We start from the raw sequence: 19,794 nt of genomic DNA on the forward strand, positions 1-19,794 counted from the left end.
AATATATATATATATTTTTAAATTGTTACCGAATTATCTCAAAACGAGTTTCACATACTCATAGTTGAAAGAAAGTCGACAAATAATATTAAAATAATGTTCAATAAATGATCTTATATTGATGATACAAATAATAAAATATAAAGGATGTCTGAGGGAGCAAGTACTAAAATTTATTCTTTATTGAATAAATCAAAAATTAGTATCCAATTCTGTCTCAACACTTTATTTTTCACTAGTCCAACGTTTCGGCCATTTTAGCCATCTTCAAGGACATCTTCAATACAAAACTCTTCCTCACATTAATTTAGAATTTCTATTGCAGGCTATTCTGCCCAGGTTCTTCTTTATTCTAAGTTCAAAACCTATTTATTTAAAATTTAAAAATATATGGTGGTGTATTTTATATTGTTGATAATCTTATAGAGAAAAATAAATGTTAATGTTTTTAAATTTTAAATAAATAGGTTTTAAACTTATAATAAAGAAAATGACCTGGGCAGAATAGCCTGCAAAAGAAATTTTAAATTAATGTGAGGAAGAGTTTTGTATTGAAGATGTCCTTGAAGATGGCTAGAATGGCCGAAACGTTGGACTAGTGAAAAATAAAGTGTTGAGACAGAATTGGATACTAATTTTTCATTTATTTAATAAATAATTACCTTGTCTCAAAAAAATTTTGAAATAATATAATTAATTTATTCTTTACTTATATATTATTTGTTTCGATTTGTTCTTTATTTCTTTATAGGAGGAAAAAAAATCACGAGAAAGAAAAATAAAAACAGAAAAAAAAGGGGAGAAGATAAAAGAACCAAAAAGATGTAACAAGAAGAAGAAAGGAATAAAAAATTATAGTAGTACATTAGTATATTACTAATGTTTATAATTATTATTATATACTTGTATAGGCTTATTTATCGTAAGATTAAAAATATTGTCTGATTAGACTAAAATAAGTTTGCTGTGTGACTAGCAGTCCAATGAAGTTGGGTGGCACAGCTTTGCATTTTAATAAAGTTTTTCCTCATATTATTATTAAATTTTTATTTGTATTCATTCTTTCTCGACCTTTATTTAATCTCAAATTATTTATTTTTTTCCCGTCTTTTCCTGTTTTAAATTTTGTTTTCTCGCATCTGCTTTTGTACTTTTACGTATTATTACGTCTCCTGTTCATTTTTAATCTAATAGGTGGCGTAATTTTTTTTTTTTAATTTTTTTTTCATGGTCTATTTTATATTAAAACTATCTTGTTTCTTCGTTTTGTTCATTTATATATAATTTTCTTTTTTACTTATATTTAAATTATTTTAGCTCTACCTTAATTACCTTTTTTCATCTTATTATTATTTTTGTATTTTCCTTTTTGCCCTGATGAAGCTCTATAAAGTAGGCCAAAACATCAGAAAATAAATAGTTGTAAACTATTTTTCGTTTTCTTTTTACTACACTCCTTGCCATATTCTATATAATTTTAAATGATATTTCAATAATTTATATATACCAAATTTTATTAATTTAAATGCAATGATAGTTATGTCCTCAACCTTAATCTATCACATGAATCAAATATTTTTTTTTACTTTTTACAGTCCAAGATTCGTATTAGACTAGTTTAGTTTTCACAAGAAAAAAAAAATTAATAATCTAATTACATTTTTAAATAGAATGATATAGTACAAGAGCAGGAGTGAAAAATGGCAGTTATTTTCCACCAATTTTTGATTGCTTTAATAAAAAATATGTATAATTACTAGTCAAAATTGATAAGTCTGATAAATATATATACGAATGGTGTTGTTTCAAAACGTTAGAATTTTTTTTTTAATTACTAACAACTAGAAAACCTAAGAGATCAAAATTTAAAGTAGAGTTAATTTGCTAAAATATTAGCCCTAATAGAGGTAATTAGTTCGATAGTTCGCGAGATATAGTTTTTTAAATTAAAACATTTCATAAAGAACGCACTGAAAAATCAGTAGCTAGTGAATTTATTTTGAGAATTATATATCTCAAAAACTATTCGACGTACAGATGTCTAATATAGGGTGTTTTTTTAAGCCCGATAGAACTTGAAATTGTAAAAAATAACACGAAAAATTAAATTGTAATCAAAATTTTTTTTTATTCGAAAGATCAATACGTAACATTAACATTTGAAAATGATTTCGGGCATATGGGCACCGCGGCTGTTCTTGACGAAGCGCATTCTGGACGTCCAATTTTGGCCGTATGTCACGAATAACACGAACAATGCTGGCCTCCAAGGCGTCAATTGTTGCTGGTTTATCAGCATAAACCAGTGACTTCACGTAGCCCCACAGGAAATAATCGAGAGTGTCAAATCGCACGACCATATGCGGCAATTTTGCTTATTAACAAACCCGTTAAGCCAAAAATGCGCCTCATCGCTGAACACAATTTTACAGAATGCGCTTCGTCAAGAACAGCCGCGGTGCCCATATGCCCGAAGTCATTTTCAAATGTTAATGTCACGTATTGATCTTTCGAATAAAAAAAAAATTTTGATTACAATTTAATTTTTTGTGTTATTTTTTACAATTTCAAGTTCTATCGGGCTTAAAAAAAAACCCTATAGCATTCAAATTAAAGTTAGTATAACGCACTATAAAGTAGTTTATAACGTTTATTTTCATAGCAGTAGTAGTTTTTATGATATTTGACGAAATAAATTTACAAAACTACTTTATATTAAATTTAACTAGCTTTAATTTGAGCGTTAATAGCCATCTGTACGTCTTATGGTTCCTGATATATTATTTCATAAATTAAAATTTCTGTCTGAACAACAAAAAATCAACATTTTGTGTATTTCGTTCGTCGAATGTCTTAAAAAAATACTACTCCTACGAAGATAAACATTATAAATTTCTTTGTAGTTCATTAAACTAGCATTGATTTGAGTGCTAATAGACATCTGTACGTCAAGTGGTTTTTGAAATATAGATTTCTCAAAATAAATTCACTAACTACTGATTTTTCAGTGCATGTTTTATGAAATGTTGCTTTTTAAAAAGCTATATCTTGGTAACTGTTGAACGTAAATAGCTCTATTAGGGCTCATATTTTAGCAAATTTACTTTAAATAATGTTCTCTTAGGCTTTCTAGTGTTGTAGGTAATTATAAAGATATAGAGCTCTGAATGAAAAATATTTTTTTTTAACGTTTTGAAACAGCCACCATTTTTTATTCCCCCTACCTATACTTGCCAGACTAATCAATTCTGACTACTAATTATACATAGTTTTCATTAAAGTAATATAAAATTGGCATAAAATAACTGCCTTTTTTACTCTCCTACTTAACTGCTCTTGTACTAATATTTACTGGACAATATATGTTTTTTAAAATTATTTATCGAAGCTGTATTTATTTAAATATCAAAACACATAAATAATACAAATGATTATTTTTTTAAAAATATCCATATAGTTTTAAACTTTTTTATTATCTTGTAACTCCTACGTTTCAGCCATTCAGACCATTCTCCAGGATCCATCAACTTATTCACGTTATCACTGCTAATATAGGTTATCAAACTGCAGGCTATTATACCTTCGTAAAACTTTATTATTAGTCAATAACTTATTATTATCACAGCTTCACTTATTATAATTACTTATTTTACAATGTCAATTCCACTCTATCATTAGTCAATACATTGTTTAACCTACCTCTAATAAATGTTTTTACAAATTATTTATAGAAGTTGTATTTATTCAAAGCACATAAATAATAAAGGAATTGTCAACAATTTATTATATGCCTTATTTGGCTGTAATATAATAAAATTGCGAAAATTACAACTTTCAATAGGATCATTCGAAGTTAGAAAATATGTGAATTTTTTGCAATTTTAGATTTTGCTCGAAGTTCCGAGAGAGATTCTTGAAAGTAATTTGCTTGATTATTACTACTTTATACCCTCTAATAGTAATATTTTTGTAATTTTAATAATAACAGAAATAAAAATTTAGACCAAAATACAATTTGAAACAAATCAATTATAAGCTTGACTTGAGTGTATGGAAGGTTAAGTTTGTTAATAGTGTTTAAGTTAAGTTGATCTAAAATTAAAAGTTTGAAAAATTAAAGAAATTGTGACAAAATAGGTAATTGGACATAAGTTAAGGCAAGATTATTAATAATTAATATGATTCCTTATTAAATTATTGTTTCATAGGGTCATTTGACTATGATATCCTGGGCAGAATAGCCTGCAAAAAGTTTATAAATAATTCGATGTGAGGTGTAAATTTATATTTAAGGTATCTTAAATTATTAATAATAATTTTGTTTTATTTATAGTCTTAAATACTTTCTCGAGATTGGTTAATGTTGTTTAAATAAATAATTTATATCCATTATAGTCACAAAGACTTTTAGTTTCGGCCAATTCGGCCATTCTCAGGACAATCTTAATAAAATTTTTGAACTAAATAATTTAAAAACATAATTCCATGCAGGCTATTCTGCTCAGGTCAATTCAACAATTTCTAATTAGTCAATTTTCAAATTAAAACAAAAATCAAAATTGATATATTTTTACGGTCAACTATATATACATATATAGTTGACCGTAAAAATTTAAATATAAGAAGATAGTCAGGGTTGCGGTAAAAAAAAAAAAAAAAAAGAAATAATAGTTTATAACTATATTAATGTCCGACGTTTCGCCTAAGTTTGCAGGGCTTCATCATTCATTCTTCAGATGAAGCTCTGCAAAGTGGGGCGAAACGTCGGACATTAATATAGTTATAAACTATTATTTCTTTTTTTGAAAATTTAAAAATTAAAATTCTTTATCACAGTCACTTACTTGTTTTTGGCTAATTAGAAATTGTTGAATTGACCTGGGCAGAATATGCTTGCATGAAGTTGTGCGTTGAGTTTTTAAATTATTTAGTTCAAAAATTGTATTAAGATTGACCCTGAGGATGGTCGAATTGGCCGAAACGTCGGACTTGTAAAGAAAATAAAAGGTTTTGAGACTATAATGGATATAAATTATTTATTTAAACAACATTAACCCATCTCAAGAAAGTATTTAAGATTATAAATAAAACAAAATTATAATTAATAATTTAAGATACCTTAAATATAAATTTACATCTCACATCCAATTATTTAAAAACCGTTTGCAGGCTATTCTTTTATTATATTACAGCTAAATTAGGCATATAATGAATTTTTGACAATTCCTTTATTATTTATGTGCTTTGAATAAATACAACTTCTATAAATAATTTGTAAAAAAATGTATTAGAGGTAGGTTAAACAATGTATTGTCGATATAGTGATAGAGTGGAAACGTCGGACTTGTAAAGAAAATAAAAGGTTTTGAGACTATAATGGATATAAACTATTTATTTAAACAATAATTTTGTTGTTAAAATGTTTACAAATGAATATATAATAAAAGCTGTTATTTATTAGATTGTCCGTGAGGATGGCCGACTAGACCGAAACGTTGGATTGTTAATGAAATAATAGCGTTGAGACGTAATATGGGAACCAATTGATTCATTTAAATAGTAAATTATTTTTTATTTGGTCATTCTTATGAAAAAAGTTTTTTTTGTAATACTCTGTTATGTTTTTTTACAATTCCCTCCGAAGAATTAAATTTGATTATATTTTCATAAAAGTATTACTCACTAAATTCGCCATGTTCGTGCTCTACGTAGGATGCCTCCGTGATGGCTAAGAAGGATTGGACTAGGAAGAGCAAAGCCACCGAGGGTGAAGACATTACTGCCCAGACTGGACCCACTGCTGTCATCTCTCCCTACCACTTCTTCATTAAAGGCTCTCTCGTATGGTCAGTATCCAACTCCTTCAATATAATGACCCTTAGAGGTGTCAATATATTGAGATCTGATAGAGCCTCCTCGAATCGACTTAATATTCTCGAAGGAAAGCTCTAAAGAAAAAAACCCCGGATACAAACATTTATTTCGCGAGGCTAACAATATAAAACATTTTTTTATTTTATTTTATTTATTTGTTGATATTTACAACTGTATAAAAAAAAATACAACCAGTAAATTTGGTCATAATGACATAATGATATGATACAGGATGTAGAGAAACTACCCAGTAGTAGAACTCTAAAAACAGTTTACAATATAAGGTCACGAGACCATCTTCTTTTCAGGCGCCTCGGAGGATTGCCAGGAATGGAAGAGGAAGCAAGGTTAGAAACGAGTGGGTTTGGGTGGTTAGGGAGTTTATTATGGTAGGAATAATATGAGGTTCGGGCTAGATCGGTTACATAAGGAACATTTAGGTCTTTATGGATGGTTTTATTAGTAACAAAAAAGGAGCATTGAGGATTTTACGAAGGATTTTGGATTGTAAAGATTGGATACGAGAGGAATTCGAAGGTTTAGTGGAGCCCCAAAGCTCAACTCCGTATGTCCAGATGGGCCTTATTATTGTCATGTAGATCAGTCTTTTGTAATGAGTTGGAAGTTTAGTTTGTCTAGTAAGTGCTGTAGTAGTCGGAATCTGCGTGCAGTTTCCTGTCTTTTCAGTCTTGTGTGAGGATTCCAGGTTAGTCGTTTGTCAAGATGTAGTCCAAGATAACGAATCTGTTCTACAGGGGTAAGAACCACATTATTAAAGTATACTGTAGGGCAGTCGGCAGGTTTACGACGAAGAGTAAATGTGATTCAATATAAAACATAAAATAAAACAAAAGAGTTATAATAAAACAATAAATATGAGTTAAAATGAAAGGCATTTTAACAACGGCAAAAAAGTAATAGAGACAAAATATTGACAGATAAGAGTTGTTATGGTTGCCATGGTAAAATAAAAACACTGGCGATATCTGGGTAGACAAGAGGTGTTACGGTTGTCATGGTGAAATAAAAAAACACGAGCGATATGTTTAGACGAGTGGGTTTTGGTTTGTGAAGGTGACGGTTTGATTTTTGAACACGTTACGATTGTTCGATGTGAAGTGGTGATAGTTTATCAGGCCCTGTATCTACTGTTTGAACCGAAATAGCACCATACATATTTTGTTTTTTCAAAATTAGAGTCTTACTTCAATGAACGGCCATTAAAACTAGAAGTGTGGATATAGTGCAGTGCGTGGTAACGTCTCTTCAGCCCATCCTGGATAGGAAAGTTGTGGCAGGTGTCATCTTCATATTTCTGGGGAAGGTGAGACGGTGACCGAAAAGGAATTATTGGACAACCTTGTGTTCTTCCTGGAGTACAACCAAAGACTACGTGGGGTTCGACCTAAATTTTATTTTGTTTTTATTTTACATTCGCTTTTATACTCTTTTGGGTAATAATGTAAATTTAGTTATTAAGATTAAGCATTTAAGTTAAGGTTAATTCAACCTATAAGTTTTAATTGTTTTATTAATTGATAAGAATTCTTTTTTTTCCTTTTTCATTCTGTGTACATATATTTCTTCGTATTATTAAACTTTTGTACATATAGTCCTGCTGTTCTTTCTTATGCATGTAAACTGCTTTCAACTTGTTAATTTACCTGTTTTTTTTTTTTGTTTTTTTGGTTATGTTCACTTAATATTACGATAATTCAACAGGTGGGAGGTAACACCCCTAGGTTTTCTGTTATTTACATGTAAAGGTATTCGCCAGTGGTCATAATTCGATAATTGTTTATATAGGGGTATATTTTAGTTATATTGTCGTGGTTTTCGTTATTTTCAAGGAAAATATAACGTGGCGCCTAAGGAGCAACTTATTCTTTCCTTTATCGTTATTATTATTTTTTTTTTTTTTACTTTAACTCACTCCCTTCTCCGCTGAGCGTGAGCAGCTATAAACGATAAATATATAACTAAAGATAAGTCAAAATTTGCGGTTATAGAGTGGCAAAGAAATTTAAATATCTCAGAGAGATAGTATGCAATAACGGTTTGGAGAAAGAGAGCATAAAGGAGAAAATCATCAAGTTGGAAAGGCTAAGCTTCACAACAGGCAATATTTACAATAAGAAGAACCTATCGTCTAACGCAAAAATAAGACATTACAACACGGTCATAAAACCAGTAATTTTATACCGAATAGAGGCAACATGTCCCTAGCCTGGAAAAATTACTGAAAATAGAGAGAAGAATCCAGAGGAGAATCTATAGGCCCAAGAAAACACAGGAAGGCTACAGGTTAAGACCCAACCAGGAAATCTACAGGAAGATAAATAACCTGGAAGTGGAAATAAGAACCAGAAGACTAAGATTCTACGGTCCATGATGAGAATGGACCAAACCAGACTAAACAAGAAACTGTTTGACTGAATCGGCGAATTCAAGAGCGTAAGAGAATATGTGAAGCAAATGAGAAAGAAAACAAAAAAATTAAACATGACAGACAAATACTGCCTGGATAAGAAATCAATGTACAAAATCACTAAATAAATATAAAATGAAATACTAGATGACGGTTCTGAGGAAAGTTGATCCATCAGGATAGGTCAGAGGAAGAAACTTTGCTATAAAGATTAGCAGGTCACCGCTTCGTAGTTATAGTAGTTATAACACCGCAGCTCTCAAACTAGACAAAAGTTGTAATTATGAGAGATAGTTGACAGTGGATGATAAATGAGGAGAAGATGGTTGGAGGTGCGGTCAATGAAACACAAATAAGTATGACTAACTTATTTTAATGTGCCGACGTTTCGGCTAAAGTTTCTAGCCTTCTTAGACAAAAGTTGGTGGGCCCACGTCTGTACTGGCTCCTTGATACATTTATTAATTAAATCAATCACCACAATTGTATTCATAAGCACAGTAACATAGAACTACATCAATTTTAAAAAACTTTATGTAGGCTATTCAAAATTTCAGTCCAAAATTACCCTATTTTAATTTTAGTCAATTCATCTCATTGAATTAAAAATTAAAACTTTTAATCACAGTATCTACATAATACAGAAGGTTGACTGTGATTAAAAATTTTAATTTTTAATTTAATGTGAAGAATTGATAAAATAGGGTAATTGTGAACTGAAATTAACGACATGGCTATTTCGAATAGCCTTACATAACATTTTATAAAATTGACGTGGTTCTAAAATTGTATTAAGATTTTCCTTAGGGGTGGTATTAAGATGGGGGAGTTGGACTTATAAAGAAATATAAATTGTATTGAGACTAAAATTGAATAAAATGTATTTATTAATACAAATATAACCAGTTTCAAGAAAGCGTAAAGATTATATATAAATTAAATATTTAAATAATTAAATTAAAAAGTTTCTAGTAAAAATTCTATAACGGAGGTTGTATTTACAGTTTATGTGAATTTTTATCTTATACAATCTAAATTCTTGATGTTTATGCTTGGAGAAGTTTGTCAGGGGGTGCGGTCAGCAAAGAACAACATAAATAAATATGGTTTTGTTTATTGAGTTACCAAGCTGCCTTCTATGCCACAACCCCTGATGAAGACCTGAAACTCAGGTCGAAACGTCGGCATAAAATAAATAAATATGGTTTTGTTTATTGAGTTACCAAGCTGCCTTCTATGCCACAACCCCTGATGAAGACCTGAAACTCAGGTCGAAACGTCGGCATAAAATAAATAAATATGGTTTTGTTTATTTATGTTGTTATTTGCTGACCGCACCCCCCACAAACTTCTCCAAGCATTAATCTACGGCAAACTATCTTGATGTTTATGTTTCCTTTGGTTTTGTCTCTCTTTATTTGGTTCCTTTATATGATGCAACTAGGGTAAAGCGAGTGTAATATTCGAAAAAATTCAAAAGAACAAAACAAGCGTGTAAATAGCGACCTTTGTTGCTTCCTTTGTTTGCCAAACATTTGTACGTCCTGAATTTGCGGCAAAGGTTAAACGTGAAGAACCAGCATAGCATGACACACCCGTTATCAGAAAGACTCTTCGGCTATCGCTTTTCTCAAAACGATAAGAATTGACAAATCCGAAAAACAATCATCCACCATGGACCTTCCAACGTCCTAAAACTATTCTTGACCTGTCCAAATACTCGAAAAATAATACTGAACCAGTTGAATATAAATCCCAATTTTCTTGACTAATTCAAAACAAGCCCGAATCCTTTATAATCTATATAGACGGATCAAAATCAGACCAAACAGCAGCAACATACTTCGTAACTAATGACTCAACGTTCAAAATTAAACTGCACAAACTATGCAACATATTCACTGCAGAACTAAATGCAATAGCAGCAGCACTTCACTGTTTGTCTTTGAACCACACTAACATTACAATAATTACAGACTCATTAAGCTCCATAAAAGGTTTAGATTGTATGTATCCAGAGCATCCGAAAATTTCCTGCATCCATTTTCACTTAAAAACTCTACACAATATGTGTATGTCAGTAACATTTTTATGGGTTCCAAGCCATGTAGGAATATCAGGGAGTGAACTAGCCGATCACGCTGCAAGAGAAGCACTCGCGCTTCCGGGACGGGGTAAAGCAATTTTAACTCCGTCAGAGATGAGCAGGCCTCTTCGATAGGAAGTCAAAGATAAATGGCGATCTTTGTAGTGTGAAAACCCAATGAATAAATTAAAAATTATTAAAAAGGATTTCAAGCCCTTGGGTACCTCCAGTCGCAAATGCCGTAGAGAGGAGGTTGTACTGACCAGACTGAGAATAGGTCACACGAGGCTCACCCACTCCTATCTTATTTCAAAAGAAACACCTCCGAACTGCCAGTATTGCAACAACAATCTGACAATAAGCCATATTCCACACCACACCTCAATATCTTAGGACTAAACCAAGATATATCAAAAACCCTTGGAGACGATGATAAAGCAATAGAATTAGTGTTTCAGTTTTTAAAATCACAACATTTACTGGCAAAGATATAACATTGAATGGAAGAAAAAAAAAATAATCAAATTAAAAATAAATAAAATTAAAGGAATATGGGCAAAATTAAATAATCCTTATATGGTAGTTTTAATTTTGTAACATGGGGTTAACATGTTTCTGTCATACTTTTTCAAAAGAAAAATAATAACATTTTGGAACGAGAAATATCATTATTTCAGTTTAAATTAGAGTTTTTTAATATGTCAAAATCAGTACGGGGAAATCTCAGTGAATATTATAAAAATATCGGTTCTAAAACGAGCGAGGATTGATTTCGACTCAGAGTAAGTGAAAATTGTTTAATTCGCGCACCGCACCAGTTTTTTACATTCGTATCAATGGCGTTGATACCAATGAGGTTTGGCGCCACTAAACAAACAAACGAACCAGTATAAGAATAGAAGTTTGTTGCCCAAAGGGTAACCAAGCTACGGAAGTGGTGTGAACATCGACCAGTAAGACATGGCGCTGGAACTTGCGAGGTCTGATTATTGTCTCGTCGGGATGACCGCTCCTCGCTGTATGCGGCTTCTTCCACATCTTGGTCTAAGCAAAGTAAATAACTTGTGTACTGTCTATATGTCTTTATATTTAGCATCGGGGAAATTGCGATCATGGCGGAAAATATTATTTTGGACTCCTTGGTGATCATACATCATCATATCTGCATGGAAATTAGCTCTGGATTATTCATTATTTTTTCTATTTATTTATTTTAGTAGGTGGACCTGTTGATTTGTGTGTTTTAACTTATTTATTCATTAAATTATTTTATTATTATTATTTTTTATTTATTTATCTTTTTTGTTTGACTTATGTATCCTATCTAGTATTTCCTTTAACCAATTTTTTATTATATTTTCCTTTAAATCTATGTATTAGTTTTGTTTTGGTAAAATGTATTTATTTTATTTTTTTTTTTTTTACTTGAAACTGATCTACTGCTATGACTAGTATTTCTCTGGTTTGATTTCACATCGCTGTCTAATGGTGAATTTGTTTAGCACACTGGGGAGGATCTGAGAGAGTGAATTTGTTGATAAAATGAAACAAAAATTGTGAAATGGAAGGGACAAGAAAGAGAAAGAAAAGAAGGAATAAATTGAAATATTTGTATTTAGTGTGTAGAATTGATTGTAAAGGAAAACTGTAAGAAAAAAAATGTTTTCTTTCTACTTTATTATATCATGTTAAAATATGTAATTTATATATATCCGATCACGGATTGATTAGTATGCTGTATAATGTTACAACCCGATGTATTTGGGCAGCTTGAATGAATAAAGCATTATTCTCTCTATTTGTGTGGGAGGGTCTTGAGGATCCATCAATGATACAACTTTATTTAGACGAACTTTATTGTTTGTATCGTAAAACTTTACAGTAAGAAAAAAAATTTTTTAGAACAAATAATTTCTTCAACTAATTACTACAAAACTACAAGTACATAATATAATTTATGATTAATAACTATAGCAATTAAAATATTGTTTAGTACTTACAATTGTCTATTACATTGTGTTCTACATTATGGTCCCACTAACTCGAGATGTGTGCCAGAACTGGATAAGTTTTAAAATGGACTTAGAGAGTTTGCTTTGGTTTTCCTACATATAACTGGTTTTTTCAAGGAGATTGTCTGTTATTTATATATTGTATTTCAGCTGTTTTAAAATATAAGTAATAGAAGGACTACCTGCTGAAAAAAAAACTAGATGTGGGAAGACCAAAGCAAAGGTAGGTTTTGTAGTACTTTGTGATCCAAAGTAGTTGAATCACAAAATAGAAAACACTGTAATAGGCAATTATAAGTAATGTTTTTATTGAACAATGTTTTAATTGCATCATTGTATCATGATTAATAGTTATTTGTCATAATTACAATATGTACTTGTAGTCTTATAGTAATTAGTGAAAGAAAGTATTTGTTCTAAAAAAACTTGTTTTTTTTTCATTGTAGGATATGACGACTAAGCAAACAATAAAGTTGCAAAACGTTGCCTAAATAAAGTTGTATTATTGACTGACCTCAAGACACCACATACACAAAATATACATATATATACACTCATATACATATTTATATTTCAATAGCATTTATATGAAATTTTAAGAATAATAATGTCACTGAATAAAACATTCTACCACAGTTTTTTGTAGTAGAAATAGTTTTTCAAATTTCCAAAGTTCCGAACTATTGCGAGAGCCAATAATGATGTCCCTTGTTGGGGAAAAATCAATTCATTTATTTTATTGATTTATAATTTTTAGTTTTTTTTTTTCAACTGATAATCCTAACTTTACTAATTTGCTTTTTTTAATCTTAATTTATTTTTAAATTAATATTTGAGGCATTAATGGAAATAGTTTATTGTTCCTGATTATATTTGATCAGTAATCTTACAAATTACAAAATGTCCTTGCTTTTAGCAAATTATTGAAATGTTTATTTGTAACCTCTAACTGACAAAAGTTGCCAAATAATCTGGATAATTTTAAAATATTTATTTCCAAGAAAAAAAGTATTCCTCATTTAACTGTTTCAATGTATCATATATTTAAATGGTTGATGAACTTATGATCAAATAGTATTCCTTAACTACTTTAATGTAAATTTAAATGACGAGTTCAGCACATTTATTGCAATATTTAAATTGGAGAATATGTTATATATATTGCTATTTGCCATAATTATTAAATTAGCTACTTATTTATTCCTCTTGAGGCTATAAGGATTAAAGGGGAACACTTTTTAGGATGCTACATTATTAACCACTTTATATTGGAAGAAGATAGGTGACCGTATGAAGTAGATTGTAGGAAGACAGTTTGAGTTGTGATCAATAAAGGTACAAAATAGTAGAAAAACTATTATTGGGCAATAAGTAATAGTGATAATTAATTACATTCATTCTAAAATAAAATAAAATAAAAATAAAAAATAGAATCTCTCTCTAAATAAACAGAAGGATAAAGAAAATAAACATAATCAAACTATGTACATGAAAAAATAAATAAATAAAATAATTATCAGTCACATTTGCACTATTATATGCAATATTTATATTATCAACATGAGGATCTCTGAGCCCAATCTATCCCCCACACATGAGAGGTAGAGTAGAGGCTCTTTGAGATCCCAGCATATCCCTCTCACCGAATCACTGGGAAAATGAAAACAAGATAAAAACATTGTAAGAACTGACAGAACATTAAAATAAATGTACTGAGAAAGTAAGCAAATATGTAAAAAAAAAAATCTTAAGTTAACAAATAATAATTATCATAATAAAGTTATTGAATAATAATAGCTATTATTATTAATAATCTTTTAATAAATAATAAACATTTTTTTTTTACATATTTTCTTACTATATTTGTATATTTATTTTAATGTTCTGTCTCTTCTGCAATTTTGTTGCTTGCTACAATTTCTATTTTAATTTCAATACTTCTTTGAAAGTTTTCACTGATGTTTTCACTTGTAATTACTTTGCATTTTTTATTAAACGATCCTTTTTCAGGGGATTCATTTGAATTGAATACGATAAATTTTCCTCTTTTATTTAACAAGTTCTTAGTGTGATAAAAAAAAATATATATAAATAAAATAAGAAATACATGTCTGCTGGCAGGTAGCAGTGGGAGGGCAAGATGGTGTTCTTCAGGTCTTTTCACTCAAGAAGCATGAAATACAGGTCTCGTTCAAGACTTTGCCTGGCGACCCAATCTCAGCTCTTCAGCTTGGAGGCACCATTGGTGAGGGGTAGGATAATCATTGTCGAATTTTTAAACTATTAGAAATCTATTATCAATTAAGTTAACATATGAATATATGAATTTCTTCATTAAACACAAACCGTATCTTGTTACTCTGATCAGTCAGCAGTTCATCCATTTCCTTCTTTTTATTATAAGAGAGGGAGTATGTTGTTTGGACATATAAAAACTGGGATTTGAAAAAAAAAGTAACAAATTAGAATGATGATGAAGATTTTTTAATTTATCTATTTAAAACCATAAATATAATTTTAAATAAGTAACTGAAAATTTACTTCTACCTTTTATTTAATACTGTTTCAGGGGCTCCCCAGGATAAAATATTTGTTGCATCCAAGACTGAAGTTAGGGGCTTTTCAAAGAAAGGTAAACTCTTTCTGGCCTTGGACACTAACATGACTGAGCATATCAAGTCTATGTGAGTAAATACTTTCTTTTCTTTTTCTTCTAATATGAAACTAACTAAATATGTAAACCCATGAACTAAAAAAAGTGCATTAAATATAATTGTATACTTACATAATATAATATTATATATTACTTAACCCCGTAACCAACAATGTCTTGGTCCCTACTAGGAGAGATAAGTGAATCCCTACTCTGCTGCTCTTGTTACTATAAGGAGCTATTTCATCTATTCATATTTTTTTATATTTTTATTTCATCTGTGAATAATGACTTGTATCCAAGTCTCTCTCCTATCATATTCCACATGATTTGAAGTAACTGCATAAGAATGGATAATAAGACAGTGCCAACTTCTGGATCGATTTATGATCTTTTTGTTATAGTTATACCACTTTGTGGTATCGTAAACAAACTGAAATGATAATAAACTTCTATAAAGGCCGTATGACAATAGCCAAACCTGTAAAATCTTTTGATAAAAAAATTAAAGCTAGTTTCATCATTTTGAATTCTTTACAAATCCAGTCGTCTATATCCACCTTCTTTTCCTCTATATAACATAAGATGAAAGAAATTCTAGGCAATTTGTTTTTAATGAAAATAGTCAACATCTTAGTTCAGTTTTACGGGTTTGTACTTCTTCCTCAGGATTGCACTTCAAATTAATTAAAAGTTTTCTATAACTGCTTTTATGATAGACTTATTCAATTTTTACTTTCTATCCATTTATTTTTAATTCCCTTATTTTAGCTGGTATATTTTATTTTTTCAGGTGTCCTTACTAAAAACCTAAACTCCTAGTTCATCCTTTGCTTATACATGTAAATTTAGACATTACATATTATGTTTTTCATATTTTTACTAAAGGGTTTAAAAAGAAAACCTTTTTATCTACAAAAATTTAATCATTTATTTCCAAGACCTACTCAAATCATAACACTTAAACTGATTTTGGGTCAGTTTAGAAAATAATTGACTCCATTGTTGAACGATGTTAACAGTTCAAGTTTCTATGTTATATAAATGTGTTCAGGCAGGTGAGCGGAATCGACTTAATGGTAGCTGGCAGCCATCTCTTCAACCACTATAGGAACTGTAAGGACATCAATTCCTACCTCTCCAGCGATAACATCAATGATGTTCTTGTAATGTCATTAGAGAAGGTAATATTAACTTCTTTGAAAAATTTTGTTGTTAATCAACTTGGTTGGGTATACACTTACTTAATCATTTACTGTACCCAATCAGCTGCATATTATTTATAACTGTTGTGGATAAGGGGGGATTTATATAAAAAAAGACAAAGAGTGAATGTTGCACTAATGGAGGCCAAAAGCATACAGACCACAGATAAAAGAAATTATATAGTTATCTTATGGTCTGAAGCAGTGTTGCCATTTATAGTGGTGCTTTATTCATAATTACAGTAACAAATTGTTACAAATAGGTACGAATAAACATTATTAATTATAATTAAATAATAAACCAATTTTCTACTGCAATCATCCATTAATGAACTAATTAGATGTTCTGGCCACTATGTGATAGCAGTTATGCAAATTAACTAAGATAGTGTAAGTATTTTGTCATCCATTAAACTAATAGTTTATTGTTCTCCATTTGCACATTGTTTAATATTAACTTAGTTGTGGAAGTTGATTAAATAATGCTTAAAATATTGTTTTTGTTTTTTTTGGAAAAATATTCCATTAACGCTTTATTATATCATAGTACAATAAAAAGTTTCTATTATATAATTTACACTCTTTTGTACCTCAATTTATTTTGTATCTTTTATTTTCTTCATCATATTATATTTATTTTATCCATTCTTTTAATTTTATTTCTTCTTTTTGTATTCTATCCGTATATATAATTTTTTTTTGTAGTAATTTTAATAATGATAATAATCTCCCTCAATTATTTACTCATTTGTTTTAATTTTCTTTAATTTTCTATGGTTAAAACTCCTCTTATCAATTTCTCCTAATATTTTGTTTGAGATTTATTTTTCTTATCTATATATACTTATTTAATAATTTATATGAAAGGAATATGGTCCGGGTGCGGTAAAAAAAAAAAAAAAAAAACTCAAATAGTAGAAATATACTATTTTAATGAGCCAACGTTTTGCCCCACGTTGCAGGGCTTCTTCAGGGCTAAAAAAAGTTACAAACACATAGTTACATAAGGAAAACAAAAACATAAGTGTAAAATAACAGGGGTATAAAATGTAAAAAAGTAAGATATAATAAGAAAAATTAAAGGTAGTAAATAGTAAATGTAAAGGGTAATAGTAACAAATAGATAACAAATGAAATATTAAAGAACATACAAATAAAGAGATGTAAAAAGAAAAAAGAATACAAATCAAATGATGAGACAGAATGCATACCTATTACCTATGCATACGGCAGTCAAAACAAAAATGACCGTTGGTAATGGGAGGAGTGGGGACGTGGGGCGAAACGTTGGCTCATTAAAATAGTATATTTCTACTATTTGAGTTTTTTTTTTTTTTTTGACCGCACCCGGACCATATTCCTTTCATCTAAATTATTAAATAAGTATATATAGATAAGAAAAATAAATCTCAAACAAAATATTAGGAGAAATTGATAAGAGGAGTTTTAACCATAGCAAATTAAAGAAAATTAAAACAAAGGAGTACCCGGACCATATTCCTTTCATCTCTACACACGGTCAATCAATATCTTCCAGTTAATAATTTATACTTTTTTCTTTATTAATTCTTATCTTTATGCCATTGTTAAAGTGTCTTCTATTTATTTTTATGTATTTTTCAGTTTTTTCCCTTATATAATTTTTTATATATTGAATTTCTTTTATATTATCATTTTAACTATTATTTATTTTCATCAGTTGTCTTGTTATCTTTATCATTTTCTTATTACTTCTGTCATTTTACTTTTTTTAAATAACTCTTATCTTATATCCTTGATATATTTTCCATACTCGTGGACGTGCCATATTGGACCAAATAAAGCTCTCTATTCAAGAAATTAAGGAACTCAATCTATTGACATGAGCTCTGAATTAATGATACTGTGCATATTCTTATTATTAATCCTGTTGCTCATAGAACCATAGATTGGTGTCTGTGCTTGGATGCGAGGACAGACTGTTACGGGTTATCGAGAGATCGGCAATGAGCCAGAGTTTCCCATTACACAGTGCTCCGGTAGTTCTCAGCCATTTGAGTGATACGGGCGGCGAAGGAGGTGAGGGGCTCATAGTCGCCATGGAGAATGGAGACATTGGTCTTGTCCAAGTCAACAGGTAATGTTATTAATTTAATATGAAATGTCCATTTTTATTATTTAATTTATTCAAAGTGGGATTAGTGGACTTTTGTTGTGTACTACCTTTATTTTACAGATTAAAATGAGCCATTATTAATCCTATTTTTTTAATAATATTTGCTGTCATTCCAATTGTTTAGCATCCGATCAAATATGACCAAGAAAACACGCTATTTTTTTAATGAGTTTAAACTTGGACAATCAGCAGCCCAAGCTGCATGAAACATTAACACAGCATTCGAGGAAGGGTGTAGTAATGAATGGTCCATTCACTGGTGCGTTGAAAAATTTGACACAGAATTGGTGACACACAGATTTGGATAACCAACCTAGAGGAAGACCTTCATCCGCAATTGACGACAATGAACATAAGCTTACTGTAGAAAACTCTTACAACACAGTTAAAGTATATTCAGCACAACTGAATACAAGTGTATCAAAAGTTTCTCGACACTTAAAGACCATTGATAAAGTAAGAAAGGTGGATCTATTTGTTCCTCATGAACTTGATGAGCGGCAGCAGCATCTGAAGTGTTATGAGACATAATTTTCACTGCTTATAGGCAAAAAAACAATCCTTTTCTCAAGATAATAATCACTTGAGATCAAGAGTGGATTGTTTTTGACAACAGGTGTTAATCAAGTCAGTGGTTAAATATTGACAAAAGACCAGGACACATGCCAAAACCCAATTTGCTTGGTTTCTGTGTAGTGAGCAATAGCAGGAATAATTCATTTCTCCTTTTTACCCTTTCTCTCACCAGAAATTATGGTCTAGGAGATTCAAGTGTTTCATCTGTCATAGTAGGCTGCATAAGAATGTATATGTCAGGAATAGAGAGCTGGTTGCCATCAGACTATATCTATTATATTTTACAAAAATTGTGTAATGTTATATTATTTTGGTGTCGAGGACTCCAACATAAACTCTGAGACAAGGCTTTGACAATATGTGCTCAAAAAGATTAGGAGGTGAATGATGAATCTTACAAGTATGAACCAAAAGTCCTCAAAGGATGGAAACTTTACTCTGCAGTCACGAAGAGGGAATGCAAGTCCTGACTCCAAGTCCATTCAGGAAGGAAATTTCGTTCTGTAGGGCATAAGTATGCAAGTATGAAGGAAAGTGTAACTTCTGACTTAGTACCAGCTGCAAGTCCTCATAATAAGAGAGAAGATATAAGAAGGAGTAGGTATTCAGAGGAGGTGGAGTGAAATACCAGGGCATTCAAAAAGTCCTGTCGTTTTTCGTTTGTTCGTTGTTTATTTTGATTCTAGAGTGTTTGCAAATCAATCCCGTTCAATACAACTTTTATCCATGTAAACACAAATGTTTATACTTTATGAATAGGAGGCTAAGGAGGATTAATTTAATGCAGTCACCATCCAACTGTCTA

General features: G+C 30.1%; 2 protein-coding genes across 3 annotated transcripts in view; one reads left to right on the forward strand and one right to left on the reverse strand.

Annotated features, from left to right (window-relative positions):
* LOC106679072 (neuronal acetylcholine receptor subunit non-alpha-3) overlaps nt 1-5,806 on the reverse strand; it is a 28,726-nt gene extending 22,920 nt beyond the window's left edge. The window contains exon 1 of the mRNA XM_014418022.3: nt 5,684-5,806. Coding sequence (XP_014273508.1) covers nt 5,684-5,777 — 94 coding nt within the window. The 5' untranslated portion in view covers nt 5,778-5,806. The remainder of the gene's footprint in view (nt 1-5,683) is intronic.
* Nucleotides 5,807-11,317: 5,511 nt separating this feature from the next.
* The window catches only part of LOC106679067 (Bardet-Biedl syndrome 7 protein homolog), a 28,845-nt gene continuing 20,368 nt past the window's right edge, over nt 11,318-19,794 (forward strand). Inside the window, exons 1-5 of one of the 2 annotated variants that reach the window (XM_014418003.3) lie at nt 11,318-11,441; nt 14,522-14,652; nt 14,970-15,084; nt 16,108-16,237; nt 18,178-18,374. In XM_014418003.3, the coding sequence (XP_014273489.1) occupies nt 14,541-14,652; nt 14,970-15,084; nt 16,108-16,237; nt 18,178-18,374 (554 nt within the window). In that variant the 5' untranslated portion in view covers nt 11,318-11,441; nt 14,522-14,540. The remainder of the gene's footprint in view (nt 11,442-14,521; nt 14,653-14,969; nt 15,085-16,107; nt 16,238-18,177; nt 18,375-19,794) is intronic. The other variant, XM_014418002.3, reaches the window with a different exon arrangement.

This window comes from Halyomorpha halys, unplaced genomic scaffold (genome assembly GCF_000696795.3).
Source record: "Halyomorpha halys isolate HHAL.00 unplaced genomic scaffold, Hhal_1.1 Scaffold175.1, whole genome shotgun sequence".
NCBI lineage: Eukaryota > Metazoa > Arthropoda > Insecta > Hemiptera > Pentatomidae > Halyomorpha > Halyomorpha halys.